The sequence below is a fragment of the Sinocyclocheilus rhinocerous genome, unplaced genomic scaffold (genome assembly GCF_001515625.1).
Source record: "Sinocyclocheilus rhinocerous isolate Xijiao unplaced genomic scaffold, SAMN03320098_v1.1 scaffold688, whole genome shotgun sequence".
In the NCBI taxonomy this organism is placed as follows: Eukaryota; Metazoa; Chordata; class Actinopteri; order Cypriniformes; family Cyprinidae; genus Sinocyclocheilus; species Sinocyclocheilus rhinocerous.
Window position 1 is genome coordinate 2,535,519 of NW_015651641.1, and position 17,240 is coordinate 2,552,758.

The window sequence follows — 17,240 nt, forward strand, 5'->3', positions numbered from 1 at the left end:
AAAAAAAAAAATTTTAAATGATTGCGTGATTGTTGACAGATTTTGATGGTGTAACATAATTTTTAACAAAACCCTCTAAAAAATCTTTACAATTTCTATATGCATTTAATTTACATTTAAAAAGAAATCCAAATAAATGTATTGTGAAACACGCATTCATATAGCAACCACCATAAATATTATGCCTTACAAGTCAAAGACCTATAAGATCTTGAGTAAACAGTGAGTTGTGAATGCTGCACATTTGAACCGCATGTTGCCACCTTCCTCGCGTGACGTCAGCCCAGTTGTTTTGGGTCCCTCGGCCAATCGGGAGCGCGCTCGCGCTTCTACAGAAGCCGAGGTGGGTCCAACCTCGCGCCAGCTTTTATCCTCCGTTACTCATCACAACGCCCCCTCGGTAGGGCAATGCACGGGGCTCTGCTTTAAACAGCAGCTCTGAGATGGAAACCCCATTGCAGTTGCAGAACGATTTCTATCCAGAGCAGCAGCAGCACTATAAGCAGCACCAGCAGCACTACTGCGGACGGGAGGAAGAGCGCTCCATCAGGCACTGCACCTGCAACAGCTCCTCCACCTGCGAGGATGCCAGAAAAAGCCAGCCTTTGCACGGGACGCCGCTGGGAACTTTAAGGACACCGTCCGTCTCATCTTCAACCAGGCAAGGCGCTCAGTACAGCGAGTTCACGCCCTCTAGTCATGGTAGTTCATCCAGACATCATCACCACCATCATCATCCTCATCGCGATCTCAACCGGCAGCAAATTCGGGGCAGTCTGGCCAGCAGCCACCGAGAGAGTAACTCTTACACCCAAATAGCCATGAGCAGCTGCAGATACAACGGCGGCGTGATGCGGCCGCTCAGCAACTTGAGCTCGTCCCGCAGAAACCTGCACGAGTTTGATTCGGAGTCCCAGCCGCTGCAGCCCGTCTCTGCGGCGGACGCGTCCGACACGCTCGCCTCCAAGCCGGAGAACAACTCCACCACCCTCATGCCTTACTCGGCGGGGGACGGGGGAGGAGGAGGCGGAGGTGGAGGGGGTGGATGTAGCCACAGCGGCAGCAAATCGGGCAAAAAGAAGAACCAGAACATTGGACAGAAGCTTGGGCACAGGAGGGCCCTGTTTGAGAAAAGAAAGCGTCTGAGCGACTACGCGCTCATCTTTGGGATGTTTGGCATCGTGGTGATGGTCATTGAAACTGAACTCTCGTGGGGAGCCTACGGAAAGGTGCGTAACCTAATAGTCCCCAAATCCTGCAGGTCCCCCCACATAGGTCAGAATTAATTAAGTCCAGTCTGCCTGCTGGCGAGCGAGGGGGAAAACTGCAAGTTTGGGAAGTGCGCGGTTCGGATGGATGAATGAAAAACTGTGGCAAGGTCACGTTTACTGGAAGACGCGTTGCTTCGTCAGTTTTCCTCTCTGGAATTGTTTAGCAACGTAAAATTGTTCCAATATAACAAAAAATCTTAAACTTTATTTACAATTTATGTTTTTTTATGAACGGCATATTCAAGCACTATCACACAAGCAGGAGTTCTGTGATTTGACCGCGGGTGAAATTATATTTAAACAGCTCAATAAACACATAATTAATATTAATGAATGCAAAATTACACAACTCTGCTTCTGTTTGCGAAAGAAAACACTGGAATGAAGCAAACACACGCTGTAAAAACAACAATAATAAAATAAAATCGGTAACGTTTACAGTAAAATACCAGCAGCTGTGGTTGCCAGAACTTTACTGTAAAATGTATGGTGCCATCATTTTAGGTTTTACAGACTTAACTTAAATTTACAGTAAAAAAACGTATTTCATTAACTGATATAATGTTAATATACCAACCCACTGAAGTACTAATATCAGTTTTGTGCCATTGAAATGCACTGACAATCACCAAAAACAGGTGGTGATGAGAAAGTCACATGATGAAAGCTCATCACAAACAGCTTTTCCATAAGCTGAGGAGGGAAATACTTCTGTATATATGTAGAAGGTGCACAGTGTCATTCACACAAAACACTAAACACCATCATGGTAACATATTATACTGAAACAATGCAATAAACATTCATTTAACAACATTAGATGTAAGATAAAACCTAAAAAAAGATAAAAGAAGTGTCATGCAGGGAATTCTGATAGTGTCAGTTTACGGTTTTTCACTGTAAATTACACAATGACTTGTTCTTTTTCACTTCTGTAATTTTAACAGTATTTCACTGTAAATTATATTAAATGTAATCATAATTATTCACCGTTTATAGTATGGAAACTTACTGTTAAACAGTTAACGTGTTTTTACTGTAGTATTTTTACAGTCTTTTACTGTTAAAATCACGATAATTTTTTACAGCGCAGGCAAACAGTGAAACTTCCTAATGTTGTTATAATAAATAGCACCACTAGGCCCTATTGGGAAGCTCGACCAATCAAATTACCGGAACTAACTGTTATACATTAATCTATTTGAAACTCTTAGTCTTAGAAACTCAAATTGAGTTAGTAATTATTAAATATCTTTTGCTGTAATAAGTCTAGCCTGTCATCACTTTTAGAGTCAATTGTACACTCTTCTTCTTGGACTTTCTGTAGAATATTGAACCATAATTGTGTTATTTGTGCATAAATGTATTATTATTTCTATAAGTACTTTAAAATAATTAAATAATCACAGTAATATAAATAATTGATGCCTCTAAAAGTCCCAAAGAGGATATGCATTACTGCAATTCATTTTGCCACAGAGATTCCAATTGACAACATTCATATTTTCTCGATTTATTGTAAAACTATGTTAGATGGTTGATCTGTGAACAAAAAGCACCTGTTTATCTGCTTCAGAATGACTTTAATAGTGCAATCCGAGCAACACATCCCCACACGTGTCTCCCCTGTAAGAGTAACGCCAGGAAAATCAATCATAGTGTGTCTTAAAAATGACATATTGTTTTGTCAATACAGTATGTTGAAAATGAAGGTAAATATGTTGCCACATGGAAGGTTAGTCAAATTTCACTTAAATTATGTAATGGTCTCCGATGTGCTTGCATTAGTGCTTATGTTGTGATATTTTCAGGAAGGTGTAACTTAATCCAAACACTCACAAAAGTCTCTGAATCATTAATATAAAACAGTAATGTGTTGCAATAATATTTTTTATAGGTTTAATCGTTTTGCAATTGTTGTGTATGTTTAAACCGACTAATCCATAATGAGCTGAATTTGTCCTTTTCTCCTTTTTTTTTCAGGAGTCACTGTATTCTTTAGCCCTAAAATGCCTGATAAGCCTTTCTACAATCATTCTTCTTGGGTTGATTATCATATATCATGCCAGGGAAATCCAGGTAACTCAGAGCTGTTTACTGTGTCTTCACTTTACTGTCATGTTAATTTTGGTGCTTTTTCGCAGAAGGTTCTGCTGTCGTAAGAATCAGCGAGTTTTAAACACATTCTCTCCTCCAGACTAATGCTCAACACATTGTGCTTGAAATGATACCCATTACCATAGAATTACAATCGGATTATCTTCAATAGCACTGAATCCTCTCCGTTTCTCACCGGCTTAACCGAATCATGCCATGAAATCCTGTCAGTGACTCGTTGACCTGGTTTAACAGTAGCCGTTCACAGCTTATTAGCCAGTTGAATAGACAAGACTAAGTTGAATGGACATTTTTCCTAATAAGCTTGGACTTACTTTGAGTATTTTTTAATCTTCATAAAATCATTACAGAAATCTATTAGAGCATGACTCGGACTTGCAGTTCTCAACATAAATGTAGTTTATAGATTAAGTATGGAGGCTTTCTGTACAATGTCTCTATATTGGTATTAGTAAGTGTCCAAATCTGCACTTAAGGCAGATTTTGCCCTTATTTGTTGAGAGAAAGAACTTGACTTGATGGTTATAATACTTGGAAAGCACTCAGTCCTATGACCTTGCATCAGTGAATTGTTGTATTACGGTATTACTGGTGAATTATATACAATTCAGCATCCATATCTCCATTGTAATGCAAAAGATGCCTTTTAGCTTGTGTTGGCCAGGATGAAATCCTGTACATTTCTGAACAGTCTTCATGATGTTTCTTAAAATACTCTGCAGCCAAAGAAATGTAGCTTCAAAGATTTATTTGATTTATTCCACTTCTCCACTTCACTTTCATATTCATTCTTTCAGGGTTCCCATGGTCATAGAAAACCAGAACATTTCAGTGAACTGTGATTTGCAAGCCTTATTAAATTAATAAGCAAATTAATTAATATCAAATTAAGTAATAAAATCTTAAATGAACTAAATAGTAATTTATGTAACAGAAATCACTTTTTATGTACATTATGTATAAAATGGTTTTTAAAGTCTACACTCTAAAAATGTTGGGTTAAATACAACCCAGTGCTGGGTAAAATATAGACAAACCCAGCGTTTAACCCAACCTTATGGGTAGTAACCCAAATGCTGGGTCAAAACAACCCAATCGCTGGGTTTGTCCATATTTTACCCAGCGCTGGGTTGTATTTAACCCAGCATTTTTTAGAGTGTAACCTAGTTGTCAAAAAGTGTACAGGAATCTGTAAAATGTTTTTTTTTCTTCATTTATTTATATATTAATTTATTATTATTTAATTTAACTTGCAAATAGAGACAAACATCTCATTCAAGTTGAATCAGACAGGCTTATTATTAAGTGAAACCATGTGTGGCTTTTCCAGTAGGGAAATATGACTGTTATTTTCTTGTGGGATGGACAGATTAGTCCAAAGGATTTAATCACAGAGGGACATGTCAATTTCACATTGATTTACATACATTTAGCAGTCAAGGATATTGCCTGGGTTTTGAATTTCATGGCTGTAAAAGCCTAATTTCAGCTTTTTTTTTTACCTAAAATAATATGTTTTTCTTAAAAAATAATTATATATGCATGTTTGCCTATTTTACACACCAGTATTTAAATAAATTGTGTAATTTAAGAAAAAACTAATTTTCTTGGTACAATGTACTGTTTAATTCTGTGAAGAATTAGGTCTAAGTTTTTTGGAAATTGCCCATTTATATTTTCATTTTGACCAAATAACAAATCTGAATTTCCCACCTTGTCAAAGGTTAAAGGCATTGCTTTAGACAGCTGTAGGCAAAATCACCGGACCAGCTAATGAGAAAATGTATTTTCTTGGCTTATGCTATCATACAAAAGTGGATATTTTAGGTTTGACTAATACTTGCGTTAATAGCAAAATATATAAATCAAGGATAAGGCCAAGGAGCGCCAATAAGCTTGTACTGCCAGTAAGTACATAGTGCCAACAAGATCGTAGTGCTTTTGGCAGCACGGAGACATTAGTTAATAGTGTGTGTGGTCAGAATGAAGGGGAAATAAGATTAGTCGTTTTTTTATTAGTCACCTGTTTAAGTTTGCAGCAACATTTTGGGCTGAAAATGACCATTTCATTTTCACACCTTCATATACTTCCAAACCTATATGACTTTATTTTGTAGAACAAAACATGTATATGTAAAACATGTGTAATACAACTACTATCAAAGCTTAGTTGTGTGTGTGTGTGTGTGTGTGTATACTGGAAATTTGTGCATCAAGACAAATCACACCAGGTTTGACATAAGATTTGACAGAAGTCATATGGACTACTTTTGTGGTGCTTTATTGGCTCTTTTTGTCATTTTTGGAGTGTCGCATCATCCAACCCAATTCACTTTAATTGGAAAAGAACAGCATTAACATTCTTCAGAATATCTTTGTGTGTGTTCCACAGAGTGAATTATTGTAAAAGGTTGCGTTGCGCTAAAGTCAAACCAGTAGTGAGTCATTTGCCGTAATGTAGTTGACAATGACTAAAGCTGCAGAAGGCCACATGAATTATGAAGCATTCTTAAATTTGACTTGTGATGTTGCTCAATCAGCTGGTTTCTGTGGCGTGATCCAGTATGACTCCAGGGTTTTCGATGCAATGGCAGACAAAACAAGAAGACGAAAAAAAATGACCTTCAACAGGGATGGAAGAAACTTTGAATTTAGGTACTCAGCCTTGCCAAGAGCACAGCTGATGAACAGCCATCCAGCAGAGATGTCAAAGAGCCTTGTTGAGATTTCCTCAGTGTGGCCATTGAGGTGAAGGCAATTAGGTGTTGTTGGCATAGCAGAGGAATGAGAAACCGTGCAATCTGATGATAACAAAACCAGACAATCTGCCTTAGATATAAAACATTCTGGTGACCGATGACCTCTGTTGCACTGATGAAAAAGCTGGACCTTTTCAACTCACTAGATAGGATCTTGTGTCTCTGTGTTAAAAAAGAAATAGTCAGCAGAAATGAAAATTCTGTCATTATTTACTATCACTCTTAACAGCCGGAGAAATGTAGCATCAAAGATTTATTGATTTATTCCACTTCTTTCTTGTTCTTTCTTTCTTTCATATTCATTCTTTCAGGGCTCCAATGGTCATAGAAAATTTCAATTTTAAAATTGTGATTTGCAGGCCTGGGAAAATTATAAATTAAAAATGTATACAGTTAAATTAAAATGAAAATGTATTAAACAATAAATCAATACATCTAAAATAAAAAAATCTAATAAAAATCAACCTTTATGCACTTTATTTATGATGTTCTATCCCCATTATTATTTAATTTTTTCTGTAAACCACAAAAAGAGAGGTTTGACAGAATGTTCAAGCTGCTCTTTTCCATACAGTGGCTTTAGATGATTTACACAGCTTGTGCCAAACTCCACAAATGTCTCCTCAGAAAGCACAAAAAGTAATAGATGGTGCCTGCAACACCAAGCTCATGAGTTCAGTTCCCTCAGGCAATGCATGCACAGATAAAACTTTAATCTTGAATGCAAAATATGGATTTAAAACACATCAATTATGACAAAAATGTCATTTTTGGGTGTACTGTCACTTTAATACAATAATGCTTCTGCTCTGCATACAAATAAGCGTGCATTATTGTTGATCAGATGTTTTAGAAATTAAATCAAATTACAACATAAAATTGTGACAGTACAGTATATGGAAACACACATGGGTTTGTACATATCTGCATGTACATGAAACAACATCACTGTTTTGTAATATGCATGCAAATTCCCCCTCCCCCCCCCCAAAAAAAAGCCATTAAGAGCCTTGGCTCTGCAACCATAAATGCCTGAGCAGTTTTATTACTTTTCACACTGTTGAATTATAACGGCATGCATTCATGAGCCAGTTGCGCTCTCTGTAATATTTAGGGCCCACAAGCACAAATGTCTCCTCAGAAAGCACAAAAAGTAATAGATGGTGCCTGCAACACCAAGCTCATGAGTTCAGTTCCCTCAGGCAATGCATGCACAGATAAAACTTTAATCTTGAATGCAAAATATGGATTTAAACACATCAATTATGACAAAAATGTCATTTTTGGGTGTACTGTCACTTTAATACAGTAATGCTTCTGCTCTGCATACAAATAAGCGTGCATTATTGTTGATCAGATGTTTTAGAAATTAAATCAAATTACAACATAAAATTGTGACAGTACAGTATATGGAAACACACATGGGTTTGTACATATCTGCATGTACATGAAACAACATCACTGTTTTGTAATATGCATGCAAATTCCCCCTCCCCCCCCCCAAAAAAAAGCCATTAAGAGCCTTGGCTCTGCAACCATAAATGCCTGAGCAGTTTTATTACTTTTCACACTGTTGAATTATAACGGCATGCATTCATGAGCCAGTTGCGCTCTCTGTAATATTTAGGGCCCACAAGTCTCTGAGGGACATCAATCATAGGAATGCTTTACCAGAGAAATGTGCCTCTCTGAAGGGACCAGGCGGGGGCCCTACGCATTACAAATGCATGCACATCATCGCCATATTGATACGAAACATAAGTATTTCATTTTTTTAACCAATAACCTTCATTTGTACCAGCAGCTTATCAGTTGGCAATTTTTGTACCAGCAATTTATCAGTTAACAATATGGTTGTTAGCTGCAGTTGAACCACAGATCGCCTGTATTATGGGATGTCTAACACTTGATAATGTCAGTGCATGTATAGGGCAGAGACGGGTGATGAGCGCAAGCGAGCAGTGCTGATGCACTATAAAGGATGTGAACTGCCTTTTTCTGTGACAACTAACTCTACCTGAGACGACTGCCGAGTGTCACGTATATCCCTCACCACTGACCCCTGAGTTTTCACTGAGCTGGATTACAGTATAGAGATTATAAGATTCAAATAAAAGATGTTAATCTAAGTCTAAGCAGAAATCTATGTCTGCTGGCTTTAATTTAATTTAATTTAATTTAATATTTAATTTAGCTTAATCTAATTGTTTAAATTACTGGATCATCTATATTGTAATTTAGCTCAGAGAAAATTCTAAGGTGTTGTAATTTTAGACAGAACATTATAAAAATATCAATAATTTCACATATTTTAAATATCTTAAAATAATTGTCAGTTGAAAAAACATCTTTTAATTCTTCCCTGATTTACCAAAACATGTTACTACTATTCTATAATGTTTTAGTAGAAGGAATAGAATCTACAATTCCTTGATCATTTTCATTTAATTTGTTAAATTGCTACAGCATCTATACTGTAATTTAGCTCTTAGAAAATTCTATGTTATAATTTTAGACAAAACATTATAAAACTAATTTCACATAATTTCACATATTAAAATATCTTTAAATAATTGTCATTTGAAGAAATTTAGTGTGCAAAAAAATGGAAAGGGATAGGATCAACAGTAATTTCATTTCATTTCTAGCGCATTTAGTCTATAGAAAATTAGAATAGAAAGATATCATCATTTCAGACAGAATATTATAAAAATAATTGTCAGTTATGACTTTTTTCAATTTAAATTTTCACTCTTCCCTGGTTTACCAAAACATTTTACTACTATTCTTTGCAATGTTTTTGTAAAAGGAATATAATATACAATTCCTTAATATTTAAATTTCTATTTCTGTACTGTAATTTATTCATAGAGAATTCATTATATCAGAAATTATCATTTTAAACATTATAAACAAAAATAATTTCAGATAATTTCAAATATTTGAAATTATGATGCATATTGTCATATGATGCATTTTTAAAGATCAATATTTTGTGTATTTGGTGTACCAGAATATGCTGACATGCTTTAATGCGAGCCGTTTTAGTGGGGCGTGGCAGAATCTTAACTTTGATAAAGAATATCTACACTGTAATTTAGATATTCTATCAGATATATTTTTGAATAGTATTTTCTTCTTGTATTGGTTTTTGAATCCCCCTTTTAAGTAATATATAGCAATTATTTCAAGAAATTTGAATATTTGAAATTATTTTTGTTTATAATGTTGTTTAAAATGATAATTTCTGATATAATGAATTTTCTATGAATAAATTACAGTACAGAAATAGCAATGTAAATATTAAGGAATTGTATATTCTATTCCTTCTACAAAACATTACAAAGAATAGTAGTAAAATGTTTAGGTAAACCAGGGAATTATTAAACATTATTAAAAATTTAATTTAATTTAATTTAATTTTGCATCTAAATCACTAGAGAAGAGAATTAAAGTGGTCACAGTTTTTTTCTCTGAGATAAGTTACATTATAGATGTTGTCAAATTAAACTAGGTTGTTTTACTACTTGAATTAATTTCATATGTGACAACCGTTGGCTTTAATGTTTTATTATTTTATTTCATGTATGTTTAATTTAAATTGCTAGAGAAAAGAGTTAAATTAGGTTACAGTTAACGTAATAATACAACAGCTGTCATTCTTTTTTGGCGGCGTTCAATTACACAAATGCAAACTCTGAAAGCATGCTGGTCCTCCTTCAAAGAAACGTGAAAGCTGAAAGCAACCTATACAACTGAGGATTTACTTAGCAAAGTGGCCTCTTAGGACCCACTTTGATATCATAAATTAACCATTGCATTAATTTGTAATTGGGCTGAACCTCTCTACCTAATTCTCTAATGAGATTGAGCAATTTCTTTTCTTAGCGACAAGATATATGTTCCCATTCTCTACATTATACAGATTAAATATTGAGCCATGCTCCATTAGTTATATTGAGCTCTTCTGAAACCAGTAACCAATCCCTGCTGCCTACTAGACAGACGGAGAGCACAAAGACAGACAACCTTTTGTCATTGCACTTGTCAAGGCGACGCGAGGCGAAAACAGGAGCACAAAGCAGCGAGCCCCCTTTATACGGACACGTGTTTGATAGATTACTGTATTGTCGCAGTGTTTTACCAGAGTTCAGGTCTGGTAAAGCAACAGTGAGTGTGGCTGCTTCAGAAGAGCCATCGACCTTGTGTTGCGCTGATCAGTTTAGGCCGTATTTTATTGCGGTTTTCATTAATGCACGCTCTGCCAAAGTCAGCCTTGCATCCATCATTCGGGCTGAGCTCTCTAATGAGGAGGCCGGGGGTGATGGAGCTACTACTGCAAATCTACCTGCACTCTTTGATATAGCCATTTATATGCACTGTAAAAAATGACCGTGAATTTAACGGTAAAAGACTGTAAAAATGCTACAGTAAAAACCTGTTAAAAGGGTTATATACAGTGAAAAACTGTATTGGACATTCATTTTACGGTAGTATACCGTTTTTTGGAAGTGAAAAAGACCGTATAATTTACAGTGAATAACCGTAAATTGACATTCCCAGAATTCCCTGCATTACATTTCAAATTGGATGTTTTTTTGTTGAAATAACTATGTTTCTTCCGTACATTTTACGGATTTTTTTTTACAGTGTGCGCCAAATGTAGCTGTAACATTAATAGACTTGAGAAAAATTCTGAATATTGATGAGTCAAAAAACGTAATCAATTTATAATGTTTATTACATATTTTAAAGATTAAATTGTTCAGTTCAGCCATACAATTTCTATTTCTGTACTGTAATTTATTCATAGAAAATTAATTATATCAGTAATTATAATTTTAAACATAACATTATAAACAACAATAATTTTCAATAATTTAAAATATTCAAATTTCTTGAAATAATTGTTATTTATTACTTAAAAGGGGGATTTAAAAACCAATACAACAAGAAAAAATTTTTTTTTAAATAGTTGTTTAAAAATAAGCAAGGCATGTTGTCTGTGTTTTAATGAAACAAGTTGATGACATTGTTTGAGATGTCTTTGTTATGGGCTATGGTTAGGAGTAAGGGTAGGGGTAGGGTTAGGTTAGGGTTAGGTCAAATAATGTCATATTTGCATTAAAAATGACATAACTGAGCGAATGACACTTAAAGACAGTTGTCATAAACATGCATAAAACCTCCTTCATATTCATGACATGTGTCATGTCATGATTATGAAGGTGTCATGTCAGTCTTATGCACACCCCTTCAAGTAAAGTGTTACCAAAATATCTTCATGGACCATGATCTTTACTTAATATCCTAATGATTTTTGGCATAAAAGAAAAATCGATAATTTTGACCCATACAGTGGTTTTTTGGCTGTTGCAAAAAATATACCCAAGCGACTTAAGACTGGTTTTGTGCTCCAGGGTCACATTTTTAGAATGATTTTTATCTATATTTTGCACTTCTGCTTTGTCTTGGTTGAATGAGTTGCAGCAGTCATGCTCTCGGACTTGTTGAGGTTATCAGGTACGACCCTTAGCTGTTGTAACCAGGCCATTACACGTGCACCTTCCCCTCTGTTGTCAAATTCAGCATTTTCCCATAACTACCCGCTCAAGCACTCGGTAGGAATATTGGATGCTTGAAGGTGAAGCACCCTCGAGTATTGTATTGCAGGTCATCCATTACCATAATTGGTTTTACCTACCAAGTAGGTTTCCTTACCTAACCCATTCTAAATGTTTAATTGCTCCGTTTTGAAGCTAGTAAGTTGAAAGCGGTGCTTTCGTGACATGTTTTGCTCATATACACAAAATTAAAGCTTCATGCTTATCATCCTTTGTGCAGGCTATGTGGTTTGTTGGTGGTTGTTGTTGTTGCTAAGCTTTGAGTAAGATAGCGTCTGTCACCGTTCGGAAAGGCAGCTTGTATTTCGCTGTCTAAGTTACACTCGCACGGAAAGTCGAACAACAGCCTAAACTAACAGACGGGCTGGTTAATGTTACAGCATCTCTGGCAATTGTCAGGCCTTTTAGGACACTTGATGTGTCTTATCTGCTCTAAAATCTCCCTTTCTTCTGGTCTTACGATTTCTGTCATGAGTCAGTGTAGACGGGAATGAGTAGATTTGATTATTTTACCCGTGAGGCCTGATTTTATTTTTGGGAGAATCCCATGTTTTTGATGTTTTTTTTGGGATGTGTTTGAATTAGAATATGTTGTAGGAGTATGTGATTTGTGTTTGCATGTGCGTCGTATGAATATGACGGATTAGTGTCATATTTTGAGGTCGTATGATTCATGTGACTAACATGTGTAGGTGGTATTACAAGGGTCTAAAATGGAAATGTTTATTTTGTCATTACAGTCTTTTGTCTAAAAAAAAACCCCTTCTAAAATCTTTGAGGAATGAAGGATTTATTTTCTGTCCAAATGATTCAAGATTTATAGTGATGGTTGCTAAAGAAATCATTACTATCACCATTAATTATTATTGCTTAAACAAGGTTGGGCAAAATAGCTCAATATTTCAGTGTCACTATCTAAAAATGTATGTATTTTCTATAATTAAATAATATTAATTCTATAATTTCTAAAACTTAAAACCTTTTTTTCAATCAGGTAAAACCATCATTTTAACTTTTAGGTACATTTAATATATTTAATGTAAAAAAGTAAAATACTATAAAAATGTAGTTAAATAATGAAGAATGATATTTAATCATTTTAATTTAGGCTCTTTATGCACTAATATGACACATATGATAATATGTACATATACATGATGCACTGAAATGGACAGCTTTGATAATGAACTGATGAATCTAACTTTACATATATAATGCTAATTTTGCTATAAAACGAAATAAATTACATAAAATGTATAAAAATTTCATAAATTACATAAAAAAAATTACATAAAAAAAATAAAAATACATAGTCTATATATTATATAAACATTCTGAAAAATAATTTTAACAATTGTCATACCTTAAAATAATTGTCATTGAAGAAATTTAGTGCTCAGAAAATAAAAAAAAAAACAGAAAATACCAATCCATTTGACTAAAATTCTTTGTAATTCATTTGTAGTGATGATTGCAAAGCAAGCATTAATATTACCATTAATTATTGCTCATACTAAGGCTTTGTAAAATAGTTCAATATATATATATATATATATTTAATATCTCAATATTTATGTTTTTGCTATAAAATGACTTAAAAATATTCAGTCAGTTAAACCATAATCAACAACTTGAAGCCAAGTGCATTTAGTATATTTACTGTAAAAAGTAAAAATTTAAAAGTTTAGTTAAAGTTTTTCACTAATAAAAAATTATGATAATTAATGTTTTTTTTTAAAGGTAGGCCTTTTATGGACCAATATAACAAATCTATAATCTAATCACTTTAATATATGAAAAATGACACATGAACAATTTAAATATAACATAAGCAATTCATTGAATTTAGTTCTGAATTGATATTGATTTGAAACGGATGTACTGTAAATTAATCATACATAATGACTAATGCTGTTTTTGCTATAAAAACAAAATTAAATATATAAGTTTAAATTCTAAAGTATTATAAAAAAAATTAAGCAAGGCTTTGCAAAATAGCTCAAAATTTTTCAATCCCAATATTTTTCTGCCTATTTATGATATTCAGTATCTCAATATTTATGTATTTGCATTTTTTTCCCCAATCAGGTAATCTATAATTTCATCTAGTAAAAAAAGTAGAATGCTGTAAAAATTTAGTTTAATACTGTAAAGGTTTTTCACTAAAGAAGAATAATGTTTAATCATTTTAATTTAGGCCCTTTATGCACCAATATGATAATACATAAAATAAACAGCAATATTTAAATAGTTTTTTTTTCTTATATTAAAGTATTTTAGTAAATATAATCTAGGTAAATATTGCTGTTTATTTTATATATTGTCATATTAGTGCATAATGAGCCTAAACAAAAATGAGCAATTATGCAAGCAAGCAATTATTATATTTATTTGAGCATATTCTCACCTTTGAATGGTTAGTCTGTTTCTTCAGGAATTTAAATCTTGGAGGTTTTTAAACCAGAGGCTATGCAATGTTGTGGCATCTTGGAAAAATTGATCTGTACTGTGAGTGACGACACTGTGACCGTTCTAAGATGGCAGACGCGTCGACGTGTGGAATGTGGAATCTACGAATACATATCTATGGTAGCAACAGCACAGCCTTGTGCTAATAACTACTCAGAAGCCTTTAGCAACAGCGTAGCAATGCACTGGAAGTCACTTCAACATATTTTTGTACGGTCAAGCAGCACTCAGATTTACTTAATGTTTTAATGCATTATCACTGAATATATGATCTGGGTTATTAATCTCATTTGCCTCCAGAAGTGGAGCTGTTTTTCTTAATGATGAATTTAGAGATTAGGAACTCAGTCTAAATCAAGGTTATTTGGCAGCGTGATGGTTTATATTATAACATTTCCATCTATCCTCTGCCAGGTTTCATGTCATTTGATTTATTCAAACATCTGCATCTTTGTCAGCCATATGATCCGGATACTGTGGAGAGTAGATAACTGACCATAAATGTGATTGAACTGTCTAAACGTTTAGGTTTTATACGTGTGCTACTACATGAGGAGAAAACCACAGGACAGCACTGAAGCAGCATCTCAAAACCTCAAGCGAGAGTCATATTAAAGAATAATTCGGTTATGCGCCGCATAAACCCATTACTCGTGAAATAACCCTGTGCTGTAAGAAGGCAGGAAAGCCGTTTCACATATCGGATCAGAGGTTTATCATTTGCACCTCGTCTCGTATCAGATAGCCACAGTCTCGTTGGATAAAGTCTGTCAGCAGAAGCCTTTGAATTGTGCTGACTGCACCGCTCTGGTGAAATATCTCACGCTGATGTTGGCTGTCGGTACCTTGAGGTGATTGAATGCACAGAAGAAACCGCAGCTGATCGGCACAGAGCGTTTGGGAGGGCAGAGATCTGACGCTTGAGCACAACAGACGGCTTCCGGAAGTAAAATCTCATTCATTATCTCCACAGAGAAGTCGATTTTTAACAGCAACATTTATAAACCTTTCACGCCTCAAGACAAGCCTACTGTATCAAAATCAGTGTGATTTCAACTTCGTTTTTAAGAATTCCTAGTGAAGAACTACACTACCCATAATGCTGAAAAGACCTTGACCAATCAGAGATGTCGCTGTTGCTATGGAAACAGAAAGCACATTAATAGCACTCAAATGAAAAGGGTTTCCCTACACTCTCAAACCGCTTACATATTTGTACACTTAAGAAAAATGGTTCTAAACAGTACCAGAAAAGGGTTCTTCGGCTTGTAACAATAGCAGAAATGTTCTAACAACAGTTATTAGTATAATACATTAATGAATGACAATGGACATTGAACATAAATAAATGCTTAAAGAAGTAAAACAAAATATAACATAAAATAGTGTATTGAAGACCAAGCTCCAGTGAAACATCTTCACAATCCTCTTTGATGCCTTTAAGTTAATCGCTATCTTTGATGTGATTGAAGGGCAGTTTCTCTCTGCAGATGATGAGGGTGTAGCATCTGAAAAGCACAAAGCATCATATGACCCCTTTAAAAGAAAAAAGTGATATAAAGTCATGGGATAGTTTTATTATTTTTTTGTGACTGGGTGTGAATTATAAATTCATGGTCTCTTTTATTTACTTTGTGGAGAAGAGGAGAGAAGTTTCCACAGCTTAGCAGAGCTGCACACACTTATATGTGACCAAAATCAAAACAAAAAAAAAAGATAAGAACATGTTTGTTTGGAAACCAGTTACAATTTTACATTTTAAAGTTACATTTGTATTTAAATTTAAGAATAAAATCATTTACCTGTTGAGAGTGTGTTGACAGTCTGTAGTTGGATCACTGAACTCCAGAAAATCACTATGAGGTGCTTTGTCAGTTACAGATTTGAAAAACAAAAGGGCGGGAATAAAGAACCCTAAACTCTAACACAAAGAACCATTGCAGCATGAAAGGGTTCTTCAGAATGCTATGGTTCTAAATAAAACCATTACTGCATGTAAAGAACCTTTAAAGAACCATCTTTTTTATATCTGAATATTCTTCTGTAAACTTAAAATGTATTGTTTTTATAGAAGAAAATCAATAAGTGACTATTGATATTTTACTGTTGTTTCTGAATAATTTACATGATTTTTCAGTGAGCTATGGGATGAGTAGTTCATTCAAGTGCTGGGTTGAAACCTGTTTCAATCAATCCGCGTTTTGATGAATTGATATCGATTCCTAAATCCCAAGATCGATCTTTTAGCCTGTGCTGTTTTCTGTTGATGCAAACAAAACTTCAGTAAACATTATTTGTAGCACGCCTCCTATAATTTAAATAAGCGTTTTGCTTTACTTATAAGAAACAAAGTCGCTGCTTTCAATTTCTGTTATTTAATTTAATGACAAGTATGTTTGAATAAATATGACTGAATAAACCATTTTTTATAATATTTTATTTATATTTTATAATTGTATTTTATATTTCAGCAATAAATTGGAGTAGATTTTTTTTTATTTGAAAACTGATAGTAAATTTCACAATTAAAAACTCATTGAATTGAACATAAGATTTTAAAGTAGAAGACTGAATTAGGATTTTCTTTTAAAACCTGTACTCTAATAAACTTTGTTTTATTTACAACTTTGAAAAATCATTTTTACAGTATATATTATTAGAAAGTTGTTATAAAAACTGCAAAAATGTTTACATTTAAAAAAAAAATTTTTTATACATTAAATGTTTGTACACCACATACATTTTATTTGAGTGTTTATTATCATATCTGAATTTAAATAGAAATTGAATTCATTTGAGTTAAATAGCTTGGGCTCCGTTATTAATTTTAACTTTTAATGTTATAGTAATGTATGAAGTGAGAGAGTTTCTTACAGTTACAAATTTTCTATGTAGCAAGAGCAGAAAAAAGCAATGCGGCTCCAGAGCCCACCAGTCAGTTGGAGAGAAACCTGGCTGTATCTGGCACGTGAGAGAAGCCTTTGAGCAATGCACCTTGC

At 34.1% G+C, this 17,240-nt stretch overlaps 1 protein-coding gene across 1 annotated transcript in view; it reads left to right on the forward strand.

Moving 5' to 3' along the window:
- Positions 1-254: 254 nt before the first annotated feature.
- Positions 255-17,240, forward strand: part of LOC107713286 (small conductance calcium-activated potassium channel protein 2-like) — a 37,649-nt gene continuing 20,663 nt past the window's right edge. The window contains exons 1-2 of the mRNA XM_016518741.1: positions 255-1,229; positions 3,255-3,350. Of these exons, the coding sequence (XP_016374227.1) occupies positions 444-1,229; positions 3,255-3,350 (882 nt within the window). The 5' untranslated portion in view covers positions 255-443. The remainder of the gene's footprint in view (positions 1,230-3,254; positions 3,351-17,240) is intronic.